Source organism: Daphnia magna, linkage group LG2 (assembly GCF_020631705.1).
Source record: "Daphnia magna isolate NIES linkage group LG2, ASM2063170v1.1, whole genome shotgun sequence".
Classification (NCBI taxonomy): domain Eukaryota; kingdom Metazoa; phylum Arthropoda; class Branchiopoda; order Diplostraca; family Daphniidae; genus Daphnia; species Daphnia magna.
In genome coordinates, this window is record NC_059183.1 from 3993033 (window position 1) to 4012331 (window position 19299).

A 19299-nucleotide genomic window follows, 5' to 3' on the forward strand; every position below is an offset into this window, starting at 1 on the left:
CTGAGTGTTTTCAACGTTTTATCTACGCTGTAAAACATAAAAATTCTTATTTTTATGTCTGGAGATCTTTCCATTATTCCTTGTCCGATGGTAAGCCAAAGTCAGCTTTTACCTGCGTGAAGCAGACCACACCCTGCCGCCTCAACCCTCGGCGCCGATCCAATATCTATTTTTTTTTTTTTTATAAAGAAGGACAACCATACGCGTTTCATTTCTTATTGTGGGTGAGTCGCATGTTGAAATCTGCTCAGAAAAGAAATCATCCCTCGCACAGAAATTTCTCGGAAAGGTTCCACTAACGCGAAAGGGTCATTTCCCAGAACGGATCTAACGTCCCAATGCGGAAAGAATCTGCACGTGTTTTGTGACAATTTGATGTATATGTACCGAAAAGAGAAGTTTTTTTTTTTTTTTTAAACGACTGTTGCATATATATTTGGGGAAAAGAATACTAAACTGAAAATAACGACAAAACCATTCTATTGGTAGAACAATGTGAAAGAAATGCACAAAAATGACAAGGCGAATTCAGCCAGGGAAAAAAAAAAAAAAAACAGGTGTCCACGAGGGACATAACTAATGAAAGGGAGAATTTAAGGGCTTTGAGCACCAGTCTGGTAGCGTTTGGACATGCGTAGTTTCTTAGGCACATATGTGAAATCCTTTTCCGACTCTATGACTGACTCCTGATTGGAAGGTGGAGGTGAGGGACGGTAAAGATCAACCATATGCCACGAGCGTTTTTGTCCTAGACAGGCATCAGCATGATCAGACATGGACGAATCCGTGTCGGGATTAAATTCGTGACTATTGTGACTAGCATCGATCCTTTCTGCGAACGTCGCTAACTCGTTGTGTTGATGCAGAGTTGAACTAGATAAACGGCCAATCGACCAGTGATTCGACGCCGTTGTAACAACGCAAGACGTGGCTGGCACATCCTGGTCGGCACAGTAAACGAAGCCGGCCAGCGAGGAGCGTTTGGGTAACTCTTCTTTGACGCCGAGAATGACGTCAATCGCATGACGAAGAGGCAGACTAGAAGCTTCTCTCGGAACTGTTTGACTCTTGGACGATTCGAACCTGGTCATTGCGCACGACTCTTGCGATCGGCAGCGAAGAGATTCTTGACTTAGCGAGTCGTAGTTCCATCGCTGCTCGCCTCGAATCGGATGTTCAACTGCAGTTGGCGAATCGGCCAACGGGGTGCTACTTGGCGGATTGATCAGCTGAGTTGAGTACGAATCGTAGGGCGACTGGTAAATCCATTGCATCACCTCAGCGTCGTGAGCAGGTTGACTTAGTAGGCTCGCAAGGATTGGGTTGTGATCACGCGACGGAGGCGGCACGCAGTAGGACTTGTTTGAATCATCAGCGTGGTAAAAATCAACTTCTGGAGACGAGCGGTCGTGCTGAGCTGATTGGCCCGACGACGACGACGACGAATATTTATCTCCACTTTCATGTATCTTCATGTGTCTTTCCAAATTACTTTTATGTGAAGTGGCGTAGTCACAGAGGCTGCAGGCGAATTCCTTGTAGCCCGAATGAACAGCATGGTGGCGCCGGAGCAAAGCTCGACGGCAAAACACCCGAGAACAGATTGTGCATATATACCTACATTTTACAAATGAAACGATTGAGAAACTATTGACGTCGTTTAGAAGAACAAAAAAAGTGATTACCCATGGCGATGGAATGCTGCCGTGTGGTGCCGTAACGCTGCCTTATTAGCGAAACGGCCGCCACAACACTCGAGGACGGCTGTGCTCTGTTCGTGCATTGTAGCCGTGTGCCGCTTTAAATTGTTGCGTCTGTCCGTCCTGTATGGACAAAGCGAACATGCAAAGAGGCGCTTTTCTTGTACAGAACTCCTCTCTTCTCTCAAATAAACTTCAAGCAGTTCCGACTGCGCCATGACCTACGGAAATCAAACCATCACATTAGTTGCATCACAAACCCACGTGGACATACAAAACATGCAAACACTTGTGGATGTGAAATTCGTTCACTTTCCATGGTTGACCAATCGACAATCATTTAGCAAACAATGACTTCACATCGACCGGACTGCCAAACACGTTGAACAATTTGCAACTCGCGTGACTTACACTTTTAATTCTTCACGTTCTAGTCAACAGTTATTTGAAATTAAACTCACCGTTAAGTGGTTAGGAGGAGCAGATCTGAATGTAACCGAATGGACAAACACTAAGATCAAATTTTGTCCACGTACTTTGCTAAACGATGTGGTAAATCCTTAGAAGCGCTACCGTATTGAGACAGTGAACGACTGTCTCGAAACGTTCGATAGCGTTGTATACTATAGTTTCTAACTCCTCCTTCCTCGCCCTCCCCCCTCATTATTCTCACAACTCAAGAAAAAAAAAGCGTCCCTGCCTCTGCGACTACTTGCATTACTCCCCAAAGAATTGCGAGATTCGCTGTTCGAGAAGAAAGGGAGCAACATCCCCCAACCTCCAGCACCGAGAAAAAAGAAAAGGTCCGAGAAAAGGTAATGCGCTAGACGATACTTGCTCAGAAATATGCAAAAGTCTGAGAAACTCGAAATTTTCTTTTTCTTTCTTTCTTTCTTTCTTTTCCTTTTTTTTTGTTTGGTTATACCAATATTCAGTGCACCTAAATATCGGCAAATGTCTTTTCACAACCCCCTTGTTCTGTTAGTTTTCTTCGGAGAAAATCAGTTGGTTGTTGATCAAAGGTCGAATGTGTTTGAATGTATTTACATGTTTTCTAAATATTCAGACTTAGTTTTAGGTTTTCGATTGAAACATTTTCAACACTTAAATCTTCGCCATTTTCTCTTTGACTGTATCCGTATAATCAATAAGCTTCCAGCGTAATTTACTTTTATGACATTTAACTTCTGCGACGAATGGACCTTGAAACCTAATTCTTGATCAAGGTTTTATGTCTTAGACCAGGTTCAATTTTTTCAGGTTTGCTGTCGTTTCCTCACCTTTTGGGGGAATGGGACGCACAGGGAAAATGGGACGGTGACCTTTTGTCGACTTGTGATTTTGCATGTTCGTTATCGCAAAAGAAGACAGTATTCTACTATTGCATAATATGCTGAAAACGTTACGTAGAAATCGATTCTGATCTAATAATTTCTTTTAAACGAGAAGGAAAATATGGCGTGACTTATTTTTTTTTCAGTAGCAGAACCAATTAGACAAAACGAAATATATTTACCTGAGAAATAATGTTTAAGTTTCTTAAAACCAGATTTTAAATTTTGATTGCTAGCCTAGTTTTCGTAGATGAGACCTGATACTGTATATGCCCAAAATTGCAAGAAATATTAATTTATTTGCTATTACGTGAATTATTTTATAAATTCGCATTTATTTGCCTTAGTTTCACATATTGAGAAGGCTGAGTCTTTCCAACAAATCCCAACAGATAACCAATGTTATGAAGCCATCCCATAAAAAATGCGGACGATTCAACATCGGCGTTGTCAACGATATCGAATGGAGTTTATTACAAAAACACGCATCTTCTAGCTAGAGGGCTGAAGAGATTTCACATCCACCGCGGGTTTTTGTTTAGATTCTTGGTATATAAGAGAACTAAGCGCTCTCTTAACTTGACCCCCAAAAGTTCATATGTTTTAAAGCTATTGAAACCATTTCTTCCCGCTTTTTTTGGGAGAATCACGCACTAGTTTATTATATATATTATAGCGCATCCGTGAAGTTGAAAGTAGCGTTTCTCCTTCTCCTTTTGACGAGAAAACGCGCCAGGATAGAGTTGGGATTATAAGACATTAATGGGAGGTTAAAAAAACATAATAAAAACAATGAATGAGCTGTGCGCAAAAGTGTTATACTATCACTTACAGTGCGTTATAGATCATAATATAGCGCAGTTTCATCCATACTACTCACTTATGTTTTCTATTTTTCTCGTGATATCTTGACAAGTGCTTTCCTAGTGTAATTGGCGATCTATTAGTGAAACAGTTAATCATTTGATTCGAACTATTAAATAAATTTTTAATCACCACGTTCAAAATTCATCATTGATTGAGCCATAAAATAGGTAGAGCTTCGGATAAATGTTCACTATAATTTACAGAATTTATGTTTTTCAATCGAATTGAAATGTTACGACAACTCTTGCAAATACATCAGACTGACGTTAAGCATAGCGTCAACAAGATTTCATTCAATTTTGAAAAACGGTCTTCACCCATAGTTCCAAAAACGCTGCTATTTGAAATGACACCATGTAATTCACTGTCTAATTTTTGATTCACTAATAACGTGTTCAGCCTTAAGGCGTCTTGTTTGCCGATGGTGATGTCTTGGAAATGTAACCTTTCTATTTTCCCATTCAGCACCTGAATTTTGATCTCTGAGCTTTGATCACCAATTGGACAGCAAAGGGAAAAACTTGGGGTTTTCCCATAGATCCATTGCCAGGTTGAGAATGACTGTTTGATCAAGTTCAAACCTAAAATTTCCATGGAATAAGCATGCTATCAAGTTATTATTATAAAAAAATTACCAGGAAAATTTTCTTCGGACGGAGTTACAAAATCGAATCCTTTAAAACATAACGGAGAATTCTTGATGTAATAACACCCTAATATGTGTATAACTTCATCAACTGATATCTCGGGACAACAAGCTTTGAGATTCAACGTTGGAGATCGGACACTGGGGGTAGAATTACTCTGAATCCCAAGCTAAAATATTGACAAAACAAAATGAGTTTTTAATATATGGGAGTATAAACAGGAATGCTTCTAATTTCATACCTCATGTACATTCAACATTTGATGGAGTAATGATGGGTCAACATCAACAAGGAGAGTACTGTTGAAAAAGAAGTAATAATATTCTTAGAGACCAAACTTACTATAATTCTATTAAGAAAAAACATTGCTGACCAATGATGATAAGCATTCCGATGGCCAAGCTTTGATGCAGTTCCAGACACTTTGTAGCTGTTAAGCAGGATATCTTCTCTAGGCGAAATTGTTAAATCTAAATTCCAGTGACTTCTTATTGACCCACAGATAGTTTCGAGGTTATATTTCCTGTTGTATCTGTCTCGTGATGTGAAAAATGAGCAGTTCAAATTGCCTTGATCATGGTACACTGTCCCTCCTATCACAATCAAATCTGTAAGTAACAAAATTGATAAAAGAAACCATAAATATGACATACCTACCTCCACTGTTTCGGCGTGACAAAAGTACACTGTTCTGGGACAGATTTTTTAAATTTACTTCTAGCCATGGATTTTGATGTCTACCGATGACTACACTGTGAAAATGTGATTACATAATGACAGCATACTATATTTAAGTAGAAATCACTAACCATGGTGTATTAACCCACATAAAAAGAAGTGACTGATTTTCAAAATCAAAATTTTTATAAAACCAATCTTCTAATGCAAGATTCTCGAAAATGTTGGTACTTTTGGAGATAAATACCAATTTCTTTGATACGTCGTCTGCAATACTTCGTGTTGCTATGATAGATACAGGATAATAGGAATTCATATTGCCAAGACGCGTAATTTTTACTTGGTGGTAACGAAGGAGTAAATAACTATTTCGAAAAATATTCATGACAGTTTTTGCGTGCACGAAACCGAGAAAAATTCAAAAATTCAACTACTATTCGAGAGGCGGAGGCAAATAGTGATTGGTTCAGTGACGTCTGCTGGAACCTGAAAAATCCATCGCTAGATGGGGAATTTTCCCCCTGACAAGCCAAAGACAATTTATGGAAAATTGATTCCACGGGCCTCGGCTAGCAATGGCAATGTATTTCACGCTAGAAAAGTAGGGCTCCTGCCCGCATAAAATGTGTGGTTTTTTACCGTTTTTGGCTAATTAAAATTTTTTTTGGTTTGCAAAGTGGGCTGTGGTTCGTCTGTTTTTCGTCCCATGCCCCATTCAGGTTTTCAAGTGGGCAATGAAATAGCGCAATTAGAAAAGTCCGGTTCCATTACCCGGTTCGATTCCTTTTTATTCCAATTTCTATTCCGTTAATCCTGATTTCTACCCCGAAATTTACCATTTTTATTTTTATTTCATTTTCAACGATATATAATTTTACAAATTGTATTTCTTATTGGCCCGCTTTAAAATTAGGTGTCATTTAATCTAACATTTAAAAATGGTACTAGACCTACCCGGTTTACGCAGGAAAACCTACTCAAGCACATTACCTGGGGTAAAACAAAAAAGGGGCCAGGATAAAATGCGGACGCGGACCGCGGACTGGAGAAACTGCGGACTTTCACCTGCGGTCTGGCCCAAAATTTTTGACAGCAGTCCGCAGTCCGCGGATTATACGGGGATGCAGCATTCAATATAGACATGTGTATGTGTTGGTAAGGCAGAAAAATCGATAAGTATAGTCAGGTTGGTCGCACGCGAGAGTTTGGTCATTTTGGAATAGAGTTGGAGCACTTATCGTCCAGACGACCTATCGTCAGCTGACAGAATTTCGAGCTGTAAAATATATGTTTTTTTTTTTTTTTTTAGAAACAAATTGGACACGAATTAGAACAGAAGTAATTATATATTTTCTTGCATAGGTATATTAACGAATTTTATTTAGTCTTACAGTGTTACTCAAAGCTTTAAATTTGCCATTCAGTGTTTTATTTTTGATTAAGAATAATTGATTCACACTTATAAACAGGTAACTTATTTCTTCCGTTCATTCATTTTTGGGAATAGTCAATTTCGGACTATACCATTAAAGCTAATTATGTATTTTTGTAATGAAACAGTTTATTGTATTTCTTTATGTTGTTTATGAATAAAATTACCTTTAAAATACATTGAGTTTTTTGTGTAGCAGTACAAATTTAACTTACATCAAAATGGCCGCCATATTTTTGGGTTCTCTAAACTATAAAAATCGAAGTAAAATATCATATTAAAAGTTGAGATAATAATACATTAAATGTCAAAATAAAATTAGATTTAACGTCATAACGATCTATTTGGTAATTTCATGACCAAATATTGAAATGGAAGAAAATTCCAAATGAAAGAAATTTTTGCGTTTAATCGATCAAGCGCAATATTGACCGTAAGCGACAAAACGCAAAAATTTCTTTCAAATGGAATTTTTTTCCATTTCAATATTTTTTCATGAAATTCACCAAATAGATAGCCCTTTAACGATTGACGTAAAATTTATTAATCTAAACTTAGAACGTATATTAATTATTTTTAATATTTATGGCATTTTGTACGTTGTTTGGTTAAACCAAAATAAACATAAAATTTATTTTATTTTTTTATCTAGCAGTTTTGTTCGTTCGATTTTTATAGTTTGATAACCGCAAATTACTTAATAAATATGTCCCCACGTATGCAATAATTCAAATTTGAATTTAACTTTTACTTTTATTATTCAACGTTTTAATTACCAAGAATGTATGTGAACACATAAAAAAACTCAATGTATTTTAAAGAAGCAGTAAGTGTTTTATTCATAAACAACATAAAGCAAATAAAGAGTGAGATGATGAACAAATTGTTTTGATTGTTTCATTATTTAATTACATTTGTACAATTGAAAAATAATAATTAGTTTAATGGTATAGTCTTAGTTATTCCTAAAGAAGGTTGCTTCTATTCAATTGTTGGTTGTTGCCCTAACTAGTGGGATTCCGATACCTGGAAAGGGAAAATAAAAGAGTGATGTCAGGCTATAACATTAAAATTTTGTGAAATAAGTTACCTGTTTGATAAGTGTTTAATTTTTCAATGCCACAATAGATCCTTCTTAATCAAAAAGTGTACTTCCCAACGTGGATGGAAAACGCAGCAACACTGAATGCAAATTTAAAGCTTTGGTGAGTAACACTGTAAAAATTTTATACATTTCCTAATCTAAATAAATTGTTAATTGGTAAAAATCATTAATTTACCTAGTCAAATAATAATATATAATTACTGTCTGTTACTAATGTCAAATTTGTTTCGTAGGTCTAAAAGAAATAAAATACAGCAAATTTTTTTCACTAAAAAGTGTTATTCTTTTTAAACATATATCTTTAGTTTTAAAATAATAAAATACAACTCACTTTAAAACAAATATAAAAAAAAAAAAAAATGACAGTGTAAGCGTCATTCTGTAGCTGCCGCATCTAATAATAATGGGTATGGGCAGTCCGGACAGATACCAGTGTCATCCGGAGACGATAGCCTCGTCTGGACGATAAGTGTCGCACCCTATTGGCCAAAAGTGACGGCGCGTTTGCCATAGGCTTCGTCCAGAACGTGCGCGACCATTTGTATTGAAGTCTTAATTTCATAATAGTATTTAACATTAAAATTTTCTAATATTTACTCTTGTCAGACGATCACCTCATTTTGTTTGTTCGATTGTTTTTCGATAACTGTTTCTTAAAAATATGTACGTATCCTGCACGAAAAATCCGAACACTGAATTATTTTTTTAAGCCAGTCCCTATTGGCGGGGTAGGTGGGTTTTGTTTGTTTTTTTTAAGGGGGGTGCGGGTGTTTGCTACTTATGATGATTTACCGCCAAATCTGCCGGAACTCTATTTTAAAAAGTAAATAATTAAAATATTCTGCAAACTGATGGCTTAAAAAAAAATCGCTGTTCTTTTTGTGCAGGATACTACACATGGTATGCTGCATTACCGTATAATACTGCGGACTGCTGCCAAATTGTTTGTAGGTCCGCGGCTAAAAGTCCGCAGTTTGTCCAGTCTGCAGTCTGCGTCCGCACTTTACTCTGGCCCCATGTCGTCTTGTTGACTTCATATTGAGGAGTCGAATCGAAAGTCGAAACGAACGTAGCGAACGTCGTCTAGAAGCACTTATACTCATAGAATTTTAAGTTGCAACATCTGATTACTTTCTTAGTAGTATTAAACTGAAGACTCATTCTTCAGTTCAGATTAAGCAACTTGGTATTTTTACGCCATACTTCAATAATTATTATGATTCTCCAAGAACAGATTCAAATACTGTTCGAAAACAAACTTTTTACAAATATTGTTGCGTTGGTGAGTAAATTTTTTTTTTATATTTGCCTTTTTTTCTGAATATAGGAAAGAATTCGATCGCATGTCGTATTTTTTTAGCCTTATTATTATTATCTTATCCAACCTAAGACCTAACTATCATCAGATATCCAGCTTGCATCTTAGTTAGTGACACTTACTGTTAACACTTGATACTTCCCAATCAAATTTATTATCCATCTTGTTGGGAAGAAATGCAGATATATATTTGAATTCTCTAGGCTCCAATGGTTCTTTCAGCAACTGACAACAACACAGAGCTTTTACCTCCTGCAAGCGTAGCTCAAACAATGGTTTACCTAGCTGATTCCTTTCTAGAACAGAAGGAATATGGAAAGGCCGAGGTGTATTATAGGAAGGCACTTGATTTAAGAAAAACACTTTCCAAACAGAGGGGACTAGGAAGCAGTGCTGCAAAAGAACTTTCTGCTGAGAACAGGTTTACCTGGCCTTTTCTTAAATAGTTTCTTTCTTTTAAATAGTTTCTTCTGCTGTAAATGATTTTTAGAGATTCGCTATCAGATGCACATTTGTCACCTTGCTTTGAAGCAACCGGTACAAGCTTTACTGGTATTGCAAGGCATCCCAGCCAAACTACGCTCTGTTAAGGTTAATATGGCTTTAGGTAAATTGTATGTTATGAATGGGCTTGAACGTCCAGCCATATCAGCATATAAAGAGGTGATACGTGAATGTCCATTGGCCATTGAAGCTACATTGGCTTTAATTAAACTTGGGGTTAGCTATGTTGAACTTGTTCGTTTAATTTTCAATGGAAACCCATCAAACAATTTAGATTGGTAAGTGACAGAAAAGTGTTAATGGTTAATTCTGTTTCTTTGTCCTTGTAATTTGAAACTAAAATTTTAAAGGATTGCTCAGTGGATCAAAGGGCAGTGCCACCTTCATTCTTGTGAATATCTTAGTGCTTCTACCATATTTTGCCATCTGCAAGATGCATCATTACTAAAAGATGATGTGACAAACTTGATCTCACAAGGAACAACCTTTTTTTTGGCTGGAGATTTTACAAGCGCCCTTCAGCCACTTCAGCGAGTACGTTTATTCTCCAACATTCAACAAATTAATTTGTAATGTAACAGCTTAATTCTTGGGCGATAAGGCCCACGCTCTTGATCCTCTGTCGTTAAAAGGCATGGATATTTTGGCCGTCGTTTTAGCGAATGAAAAAAAAAGCGCAGAGCTTGAAGCGCTTGCTCTCAAGCTTATTTCCGTTTCCGATTCCAGCTTCGAGCCGTGGGTAAAATTCTAAGTGTAGTTTCAGTGATTTGCATACTTAAGTTTTAGATGGATTTAATTAGGTAGCAATGGGGTACCATTATCTTCTGTCACGAAAGCTAACCCGCGCTCTATACCTTGCTCACAAAGTAAGCAAAATATTTCAAAGCGTTTCGCAAACTCCTGTAAACAATGTTAATAAATGAGCTATGTTGACTGAAGGCATGTACGTGTTGTACACCATCGCCTGGAATTGAGCCTCTTATTCTAAAGGGCACGGTTTTACAAGAGATGAAGAAGTGGCCAGAAGCGATAACACATTTCAGGTAACACTACACGTTTAAAATATTTAACTTCCTCTCATTTTGAGTAATAATTTGTTAGGGAAGGACTGCAAATAGCCCCACATCGATTCGAAATCTATCGTGGTATAGTTCACTGTTACTTGGCCCTTCAGCGGAGTCGAGAAGCCATAAATATGGCTGCCAGCTCTCTTCATCACATCGGCCACACACCACGCACTTTCACGGTTAGCATTTTATTTGGTTTTGTTCTTTTTGAAAATGTGCCGATTTAGACGTCCTTGATGAATACGCAAATTTCTTTCTAGCTTTATGCGTCCGTTCTTCTAAAAGATCCAGTTACGACCGCAAAAGGCAAAGTTTTCCTTGAAAGAGCTTTGAATATGGGTAAAGCAATTATTATTCGAATAATCGCAAAAGCGAATAGCGTAAATTCAATATTTGTCTAGATTCTCGGTACGCACCGGCCGTGTTTCTTTTAATCGACTTCATACGAGCAGGTAAGTGTGCTCCACAAAACTGCAATAGTTTTTCTATACGATTCTTAAACTAAATATGCACAGGCTGGTCAAAGATCGAAAGCTATTGAACTTCTTAATAAGCAAATTAATCAACAACCGTCAAATCGACTACATCATATATTAGGAGACTTGCTGGTAAAAAACGGGGAGATGGATAAAGCTTTGGAACAGTATAATTCCGCGCTTATGTACTACAAAACTTGCTCTTGTACTGATGCCTACTATGATGCAATAATGAGTTAATTATGATAATTTTAGGATTGAGCCGAATAATGTGAAAACTATGGAGGCCATAAATAGGCTTGAAAATGCTCTGGTTGCGAAATTGGAAAACCATCTTGATTTGGAAGCAGATGATATTCCCGATTCTGACGAAGAGGTAAAACACAATGTATGGTGCAAATTTGCATTATCAATAATATCTTGCATAATGTTTTTAGCCAACCATTGAAGAAGTTGACATCGACCCCATGGGCGGAATGTGGGCCGACATGAACTTGGATCAGTTCAGGTAAATTGTTTCATGACGCAATGTTTAAACAAATCGCAAATACATTTCTTCGAGAAAGAACTGTTCACACTCCTTAGAGGACTAGAAAAACGCTTTTCTTAGGATGCTAGGATTACTTATTAATTAGTATGCTCAGATAACGCTTAGCGTTTGGAGGTGTAGATATTATGTAGGCCTACTTTTCAGTTATTCGGAATGTTACTTGCGTCTACCTCTGTTTCTGATAGATGTGCGAATAATTCTTCACAAGTGGCATCGGATGTTTCGGTCACGATTCTACAATGTTCATATTATTATTTTTGCTTTTTTTTTTCATTGTCCATGTTCAATCGCATTTCATGGGATGCCAAAGAATAGTTTACTGATGGGGACACCGAAGCTCAGCAGAGCTAATATAGATAATCGAATTGATCCTACAGCAAAATCAGTTCCATAACTGAACAGGTGTTGTATCTGAATTAATAGCGTTTCGCCGTAGATTCTTCTCATTCACGACTTCTTACTACCGCTACAGAATATATGTTAAGAAATAAAGGCATTAACAATCGTTTCAGGACGTTTCACTTGTAATCTTTATATATATATAAATCCACTATCTAGAAAATTTCGAGAAACACTTCAACAAGTATAAATTTCCCGGAATCTTGATGATAAAAAATATACAACACAGAAAACCATAGGTTTAAGCTACCAGTAACCAAAAGATAAAAAGAATTGCAACCCAGAGAAATAATTGTGACAAAAATCGTTCATCTTCCAAATTGGCAGGATTTGTCCCGTGGGCACCATGACCTACATAAGCAGCTATTATGAATTGAACTGTTTTTCGTTAAGAATAACATTTCACCTCTGATGACAGGATCGCCAAAATTGAAAGTGGAAGCAAAGAGTCCAAAAGGGAAGGCGCCAATTCCAAATGACATTTGAAATCCTCCATCGAATCCAAAATTGGAAAAGGCCTAGGGTAATTCAAAGAGTTATTGAAAATCGACATCATCAGTTTCATGTTTTTCGTTAGCTTACTAACGATAACCGTAAAGTACGGTTATGTAACAGCAACTGATATCCTTCAAGTTAATAAGTTCATTTACATTATGTTAATGAACTTTATACTCTAATTATCACACACACTTTGAAGAAATGCAGTCTTTTGCTGAGCCAGGTTTTGTTTAACATTAATGACACATAAATGCTGTAAAAATAAGTCTAGTGTTATCAAATTTAAAAAGAACTTTCCCTCCTACAGGCAATTTGGCTGACATATAATCACAACATTAACAAAAAGAAAAATAAGCATACCCCTGTATTTTCTGGTTCTGTTCTTTGACCTTGGGGCCTAGGAGGCAGTTTTTCTCTCGGATCTTCTTTTGAGCCCCCACGTCCATACAAAGGTATAACCTTATCCCTGCTTATCGCAGCTTTACAGACGGGGCATGACTGTCTGTTTGGTCTTGTTTCAAGCCACTGATGCAAACAGGGCCAGCTTCTCAAACAAAAGATAAATACAAACAAAACAACATTCAGTTTGCATTACCAAAGCACAATATAAAATATTTTTACCAAAATAGGTGTCCACACATACTAATCACTGCATCTTTTGCAGTATCTAGACATATATTACATTCAAAGGCTCTCTCTTCTTCTCCTCTGCCTTCGTTTCGCTTATTCTCTGTGTTTTCACCTCCTGTACTATTTCGTGGAGACGTGTCAGATTCTTCGTCCACAGCCATTCTAATTCTAAAAGGTATTAATAGGTCAAAAACTTGTTTTAAAATTACACCATGAGAAGAACACACGAGAATAAAATGGTGTAAAAAAATAGAATATTTACTATTAATCGTGAACGAGTTAAACGTTAAGCTTTTCCTCTTAATTTTGACATCAGTCCAATATCTTTCACAGCAACATTTTTTTTTTTTTTTATGTTGTATGGGTGCTGCAGCTGCTAGACGCAATGCTGCCTTAAGCTTCGTTGAAGCTCATATACACCACCAGATGTCCTTTACGGTTTCAATCTTTCCTGGTGAGTAGGGGTTCTTTGATTCTTGATGCTACATTTGTTATCCTTTGTTTCTTGTTTAGTGTTTAGCATGTGTTTAGTGAGCGTTTGGCTGACGTATGTTTGCATTGTTCAAATTTTATAGGTCAGTCCTGCGTTCTTTAGGTAGGTTGCTACTCTGTTTATAATGTTTCTTCTTAGGGCATTTGGAATTTCATAGTTGAGCCCTAGTAAGGTTTTCTTGTTCCATGGTGCATTTTGTTGTATTAAAAATCTTCTAAGTTTTTCTCTCTTACTATAGAATTGTGGACATTCCATTAGTATGTGTTCTTCGGTTTCCATGGTTTCACAGCCCCATCTGCATCCCCCGTCTTCTGCCATGTTTCTTTTATACAAGCTGTATTGTAAATTATTCATCCCGGTTCGCAATCTGTGAATTGTGCATGATGCTTCTCTGTTCTTGTGAAAGCGATGGTAGTCTATGTGCGAGGATTCAATGTTTGCTGCAATGAAGGTATAACTTGCTCGTATCTTTTCATACCAGTCTTTACTTATCTCCTTTCCTTTTTCTTTTTCAGGGTTTCAATGCGCGGCAAGCTTTGGATTCTTTCTACTCCTGGATCCGTCAAAGCTTGTTTAGCTAGCTGGTCCACAAATTCATTTCCCTTGATTCCACAGTGACTGGGAATCCATATTATCTTGGTTTTGCAGCCCGAGTTCTTCAGGCACTTTGTTAGATTCCAGATCTCTAGACTTGTTGAGTCCATGTCCCTATAAGGGAGATTGCTTAGGTACTGGACACATGATTTCGAGTCAGTGCATACCACTACCATGCTTGGATAATCTTCTCTTTGGTACGTGTGTTTGAGACAGTTCAGGATTGCAATCTCTTCTGCTTTAAAGATGGATTTAATCCCTTCGATTTTCCATGCCTTTTGTAGGTTGATTTCAGGGATGAAAACTGCACATGTATAGGTTTCGTCTTTGGCGGATCCATCTGTGTAGGCTATCACTGTTTGTGGAGGAAGCGTATTTAGCTCTTCCTGTAGCAGCAACCGTGCTTGCAACAAGTTCTCGGTTGCGCCTTTCTTTGTGATGTCCAGTTCTGTGCATTCATAAACCCTTTCGTCCCACGGTGGGGGAGTTGGTTGGTTGTTTTCCATTTCCTTGATTTTGAGCCTCATACCGCGTATGTCCCATGTAGCTTTTATCACCGCTGGTGTTGAGTAAGACTTCCAAGTTGTCGGCGCCTGCACCTCCTTTAATAGCAGATCCCGTAAAGGATGCTCTTGGTTGCTAATTATTTGGAGAGCAATTCTTGTGGTAAGCATTCTTATTCTTGTTTGTATGTCCATTACTCCTAATTCTGCATATAGGTCTGGTAGCGTCGTGCTTTTTTGAGCGCCCAGGATTTTCCTTATGGCTTCATGCAGTACCGTGTTAACTCGGGATAGGTTTGATTTGGCCGCTCCCCCGTATACTGCCGCCCCATAATCCGCCACCGATTGTATGCATGCTGTGTAGAGGTGTCTCAGCGTCCTCAGCTCCGGTGCCATCCTCCGTGTTGCAATTCCACTAATAGCGGTTCCTGCTCTCCTGATCCTTTGTTCTACCTTCGCGATGTGTTTCCGCCAGGTGAGCTTTTTATCCACCTCCACTCCTAAGAGGGTGACGTTTTCGTGAAATTTTATTCTTCTCCCCTGTAGGAAAAACAAGACCTCTGAATTGCTTGCATTCCTTTCAAATTTCATTCCTGCCGTCTTTTCCGCTGATAGGTTCATGCCTTGTTGGGTGCACCATCTTGCTATTTTATCCAGGTAGACTTGAGCCGTTGTTTCCGCCTTTTCTTCCGTTTCGGCTTCTATAAGAATTGTCACGTCATCCGCATACACTATAAGTTCTAACCCTTTGGGTGGGGAGGGCAGATCTGCCATCATCACGTTGAAGAGGATGGGGCTCAACACTGATCCTTGCGGGACTCCTCTTTTGGTCTGGAGTGCACCCGTGGGTTCGATTTTCCATTTTTAGTTTGTATGTCCTGTTTTTCATGAAGTCACTTATCAGCCTTAACATCGATCCTTCTACTCCGCTTTCGGCTAATTTCCAAGCGATTGCCCTTGGGGATACTGAGTCAAAGGCTTTGGCTATGTCCAGGAATATGCCATATACTTTGTTGTTTTTCCTCCATCCATTTTTTACGAAGCAGTCTAATCGAGTGAGAGCATCTGTGGTGCCTCGTTTTTTTCTGAACCCGTCTTGCGCCTTTAGTAGCTTTTTGTGTTTTTCCAGGTAATAGTTTATTCGTTTTGCCAGTACCTTCTCCAAGAGTTTGCAGAGGGTTGCGGTCAGTGCGACTGGCCTAAAAGATTGCGCTGATTCTGCGCTTTTTCCTGCTTTTAGTAGGGGTACTACGTGAGCCTCTTTCCAGACCAGCGGTAGCCGTCCTGTCCTCAGTATTAGGTTATAAAATGTTGCGATTTGTTCTCTGTTTTCTTTCGATAGCTGCTTGATCATTGTATTTGGGATGGTGTCTGGACCGGGTGCTGTATGCGTCAGACTTCTCATGGCCTCTTCTATTTCTTGTGTTTTTAGTGGAGAGTTTAGTGCCACCCTTTCTTCTTTGCGTAAGGCCTCCTGTAGTGTTAAAGACTTGTTTCTGTTTAGTTCAGGAGGAGATTTGCATGCTGGCTCAAACATCGAATTCAGCAAAATTTCCGATATAGCCTCTGGATCGAATGTCAGTTCAGACTGTGCATTTTTAATCGTTTTTGGAACCGTTTGGCCTTTCCTTGCTGTACCAAGCATGGTTTTCATTAACGACCACATTTTCTGGGGGTCATTTCTTGGTCCCAGTTCTTCGAGATATTTTCCCCATGCATTCCGGCGTTTATTTAATAAAAATTTTCTTTTTTCTGCCAGTGCTTTCCGGTATACTGCCCGTTTCGAGGCGTTTAAGGGATCTTTTCTCCATGTTCGTTCCATTCTTCTGACTTCTGCGCACTTCTTACTACATTCCTGTGTCCACCAGGATTTGGTTAACTTGGTGATGGGCCTCCTCGGTTTGAAATTAAACCACTTCATTCCTGCATCGATCATCGCTGAGGTAAGGATTCTATTTGCTTCGTCGACGTTATCTGTGTTTTTAAAATCTTGTATATTCAGTCTGTTGTGTAGGTCTTGGTTCCATTCCACCCATTTTCCGGATCTAAAGTCCCATGTTGCTGGGGGATATTTTCCGAAGGTGCAACATTTTCCATGTCTACGATAATAGGTATGTGATCACTATCCATTGATTGCCCTTGTCTTGCCGTTGCTTTAAATGCTAGTATTGGAGATGCCATCATTAGGTCTATTGTGGACATGCTTCTGGTGTTGGTTTTAAAACGAGTCCCGATATTTGGCGGTGTGATTAATTCAATCGATAAGCTAGTTTCTAGTATCTCACTTAGTGCCTTTCCGCATTTATTAGATTTGTTGGTGTTTTCCCACATCTCATGATGGGCGTTAAAGTCTCCGGCTACAATCAGCTCATTTCGTGTGTTCATTAATTGATTAATGTCCTTTGTAGACGCATTTCCTCTTGGACAGTAGACTGAAATGGCATCCACTGGTCCTACTGGCGTGTAAAAACTTGCTCCCACCCACTCCAGGTTTCTAATTTGGCGATGGCGCATAGGTGTTGGGTTTAGTGCTAAACTTATAAGGAGTGCTACTCCGCCTCCTTTTTTATCTGTGCGGTCTGTGCGGTAGAGTGCATAACCAGGAAAACTAAAATTTGTTTGGCTCTTCCAGTGAGTTTCGCTAAGAAAAATTATATGAGGTTTAATTGAACATAGGTATTTTTTGAATTCTTCGTATTTTGCTTTATTTAGGCTGCTTGCATTCCATTGCAGACATCTTAACTTAGATTGTTGTTGTCTAGTCATTTTCTGGTAGTTGTTGTTACCTTGAGCTTTTTCTGTGGGGTACTTAGTGGCCTAGGGTCGTTTGTAGTTTGTTTTAGTCCCCTTATCTTGCCTGGTGAAGTCTCATCCTGCCAATCAATTTGCTTTCTTTTGTCGAATTCGTTTTGAAGTATTTCTTCAGGAGTTTCGTTCTCAGGTTCTAGTCCGTAGAAACCTTCACTAAGGGCTACTTCCATATCCTCTGCTTCTAGTTCTTCCCCTTCAGCCATTTTTTGTATCATGTCCATCATTTTTTGCATTTGGGATCTGATGAGGGTGAAATTAGCTTTGTTTTTTTTACGTCCCGTTCTAATGCTTTTCCTTGGGCCTCCACCGTAGTTATCCTGTTTTCAATCTTCGGTATTTTCTGTATTTTTAAATCGTGGATTTCTTTCGTAAGCTCCGAGACTGTTTTCTTTAACGATTTTATTTCTTCTATCACAGATGGATCCTCTGTTGTCCTCCCCCATGCTGCCGGTCCACTCGTGACCATATCTTCCTCTCCTACTCTCCAGCTGGGAATGATTTTTCCCCAATCCTTGTTCTCATTTATGTGCGGCTTCCTGCGGTCTATTAGTTGGATCTCCTTTTTCAGTTGCTGGTACTTTGGACATTTCGTATCATCCGATGTATGCTCGTCTTTTTGGCCGCAGTTTACGCAATACATCTTGCATTCCACATCTTCCTTATGAATGGATCCACACCTGTGGCATGCTTGCTGACTTTTGCAGAAAGTCTGTAGATGACCCAGCCTATAACACTTTTTACATTTGTAGGGGGAACGGTAGAAGGGTCTAACGGGGTGTGAGACGAAACCTAATTTTACCCTGTCCGTTAACTTCTGTCCGGGTTCACCTTTGAAAGTTAACTGCACCATATTGGTTCGTATGTCTTCTCCCCTTCCGTCATTTTTGCGTGTAATTCTTCTGGCCTCCACTACCCCTTGTTCTTCCAAAGCGGTTTTTATTTCCTCATCTTCATAATCTATGGACACATTTGAGATGACGCCCATGTTATATAGCAACCGCTTCGGTAACTGAACGTCGACATCTTGTCCACCTAACCTCTTGATCTCTCTTAATCTGTTGAAGGCTTCCTCTTCACCTACTTGCACGAAGAGGTCTCCACCTCTTCCGGGATAACTGTTTTTGACGGATCCAATTTCCTTTTGGATTTCCGCTGCAATCTTATTCTGCTCCGAGAGTGGTAAATTTTCGTAGCTACTACCGTTTTTCATTTTTATTATGAGCGGTGGCCAGTTCCTACTCTTTCCCGGCCAGTTAAATTCCGCAATCTGGACATCCATTTTATTCCTCTCTGATTTGTACCAATGCACTGTACAGGCTTTAATTTTAATTTTTCACTGATTTCCTGCTAGACACACGTGTAGCCCTGGATCCCTGGCCCTGCTGGGCCATGAGAAAAAAGGGGGGATGGGTGCGCTTATTTTATCCTAGCGTCTTATGGCGTTAAGGAACGGTAACAAAACTACAAAAATTGGGGGTTTTTCTTTACCCTTTCCACTGTGGAACTTACGCGACACAAAGAAACACAACCTTAGCCGGTGAAAGCACAAACAGAACTCAGCTTTTACAGCAACATTCGGTATGCTACCACTGACTATCCAATACAAACCTTCAACTACGTCGTAAAGGTTGCCAGTATTAATCAATTCCACTCCACTTTTGACTGTCTAGTGTAGTAGTGTGAACTGAACTCA

The 19299-nt window shown here is 38.8% G+C and overlaps 4 protein-coding genes across 6 annotated transcripts; 1 reads left to right on the top strand and 3 right to left on the bottom strand.

The window, feature by feature from the left end:
• Positions 1-463: 463 nt before the first annotated feature.
• LOC116917174 (zinc finger protein PLAGL1) lies at positions 464-2329 on the bottom strand. 2 transcript variants are annotated; one of them, XM_032922550.2, is made up of 3 exons: positions 2237-2329; positions 1686-1921; positions 464-1617 (listed from the first exon to the last, which is right to left on the bottom strand). In XM_032922550.2, exons 2-3 carry the CDS (start codon positions 1916-1918, stop codon positions 594-596), a joined length of 1257 nt encoding a protein of 418 aa, XP_032778441.2. In that variant the 5' UTR covers positions 1919-1921; positions 2237-2329; the 3' UTR covers positions 464-593. The 2 variants fall into 2 exon arrangements, with proteins under 2 accessions (XP_032778441.2, XP_032778440.2); XM_032922549.2 differs by having other exon boundaries at positions 2162-2315.
• Positions 2330-4001: 1672 nt separating this feature from the next.
• On the bottom strand, positions 4002-5715 carry LOC116917177 (lipoyltransferase 1, mitochondrial). Its single transcript, XM_032922552.2, has 6 exons — positions 5358-5715; positions 5206-5300; positions 4922-5141; positions 4790-4847; positions 4537-4717; positions 4002-4482 (listed from the first exon to the last, which is right to left on the bottom strand). Exons 1-6 carry the CDS (start codon positions 5609-5611, stop codon positions 4157-4159), a joined length of 1134 nt encoding a protein of 377 aa, XP_032778443.2. The 5' UTR covers positions 5612-5715; the 3' UTR covers positions 4002-4156.
• Positions 5716-8661: 2946 nt separating this feature from the next.
• Positions 8662-11696, top strand: LOC116917171 (anaphase-promoting complex subunit 7). The gene is given in 13 exon segments (XM_045170138.1): positions 8662-9045; positions 9285-9502; positions 9546-9863; positions 9936-10119; positions 10187-10324; positions 10386-10451; positions 10525-10628; positions 10687-10831; positions 10913-10991; positions 11054-11090; positions 11155-11313; positions 11384-11504; positions 11566-11696. Coding segments are annotated over 13 exon segments (1710 nt in total). The 5' UTR covers positions 8662-8979; the 3' UTR covers positions 11641-11696.
• Positions 11697-12184: 488 nt separating this feature from the next.
• LOC116917179 (E3 ubiquitin-protein ligase RNF185) lies at positions 12185-19246 on the bottom strand. Of its 2 annotated transcripts, XM_045170137.1 has the most exons (6): positions 19182-19246; positions 13468-13544; positions 13197-13373; positions 12936-13119; positions 12484-12595; positions 12185-12428 (listed from the first exon to the last, which is right to left on the bottom strand). In XM_045170137.1, exons 3-6 carry the CDS (start codon positions 13364-13366, stop codon positions 12319-12321), a joined length of 576 nt encoding a protein of 191 aa, XP_045026072.1. In that variant the 5' UTR covers positions 13367-13373; positions 13468-13544; positions 19182-19246; the 3' UTR covers positions 12185-12318. The 2 variants fall into 2 exon arrangements, with proteins under 2 accessions (XP_045026072.1, XP_032778446.1); XM_032922555.2 differs by lacking the exon at positions 19182-19246 and having other exon boundaries at positions 13197-13398.
• Between the last annotated feature and the right edge of the window lie 53 nt (positions 19247-19299).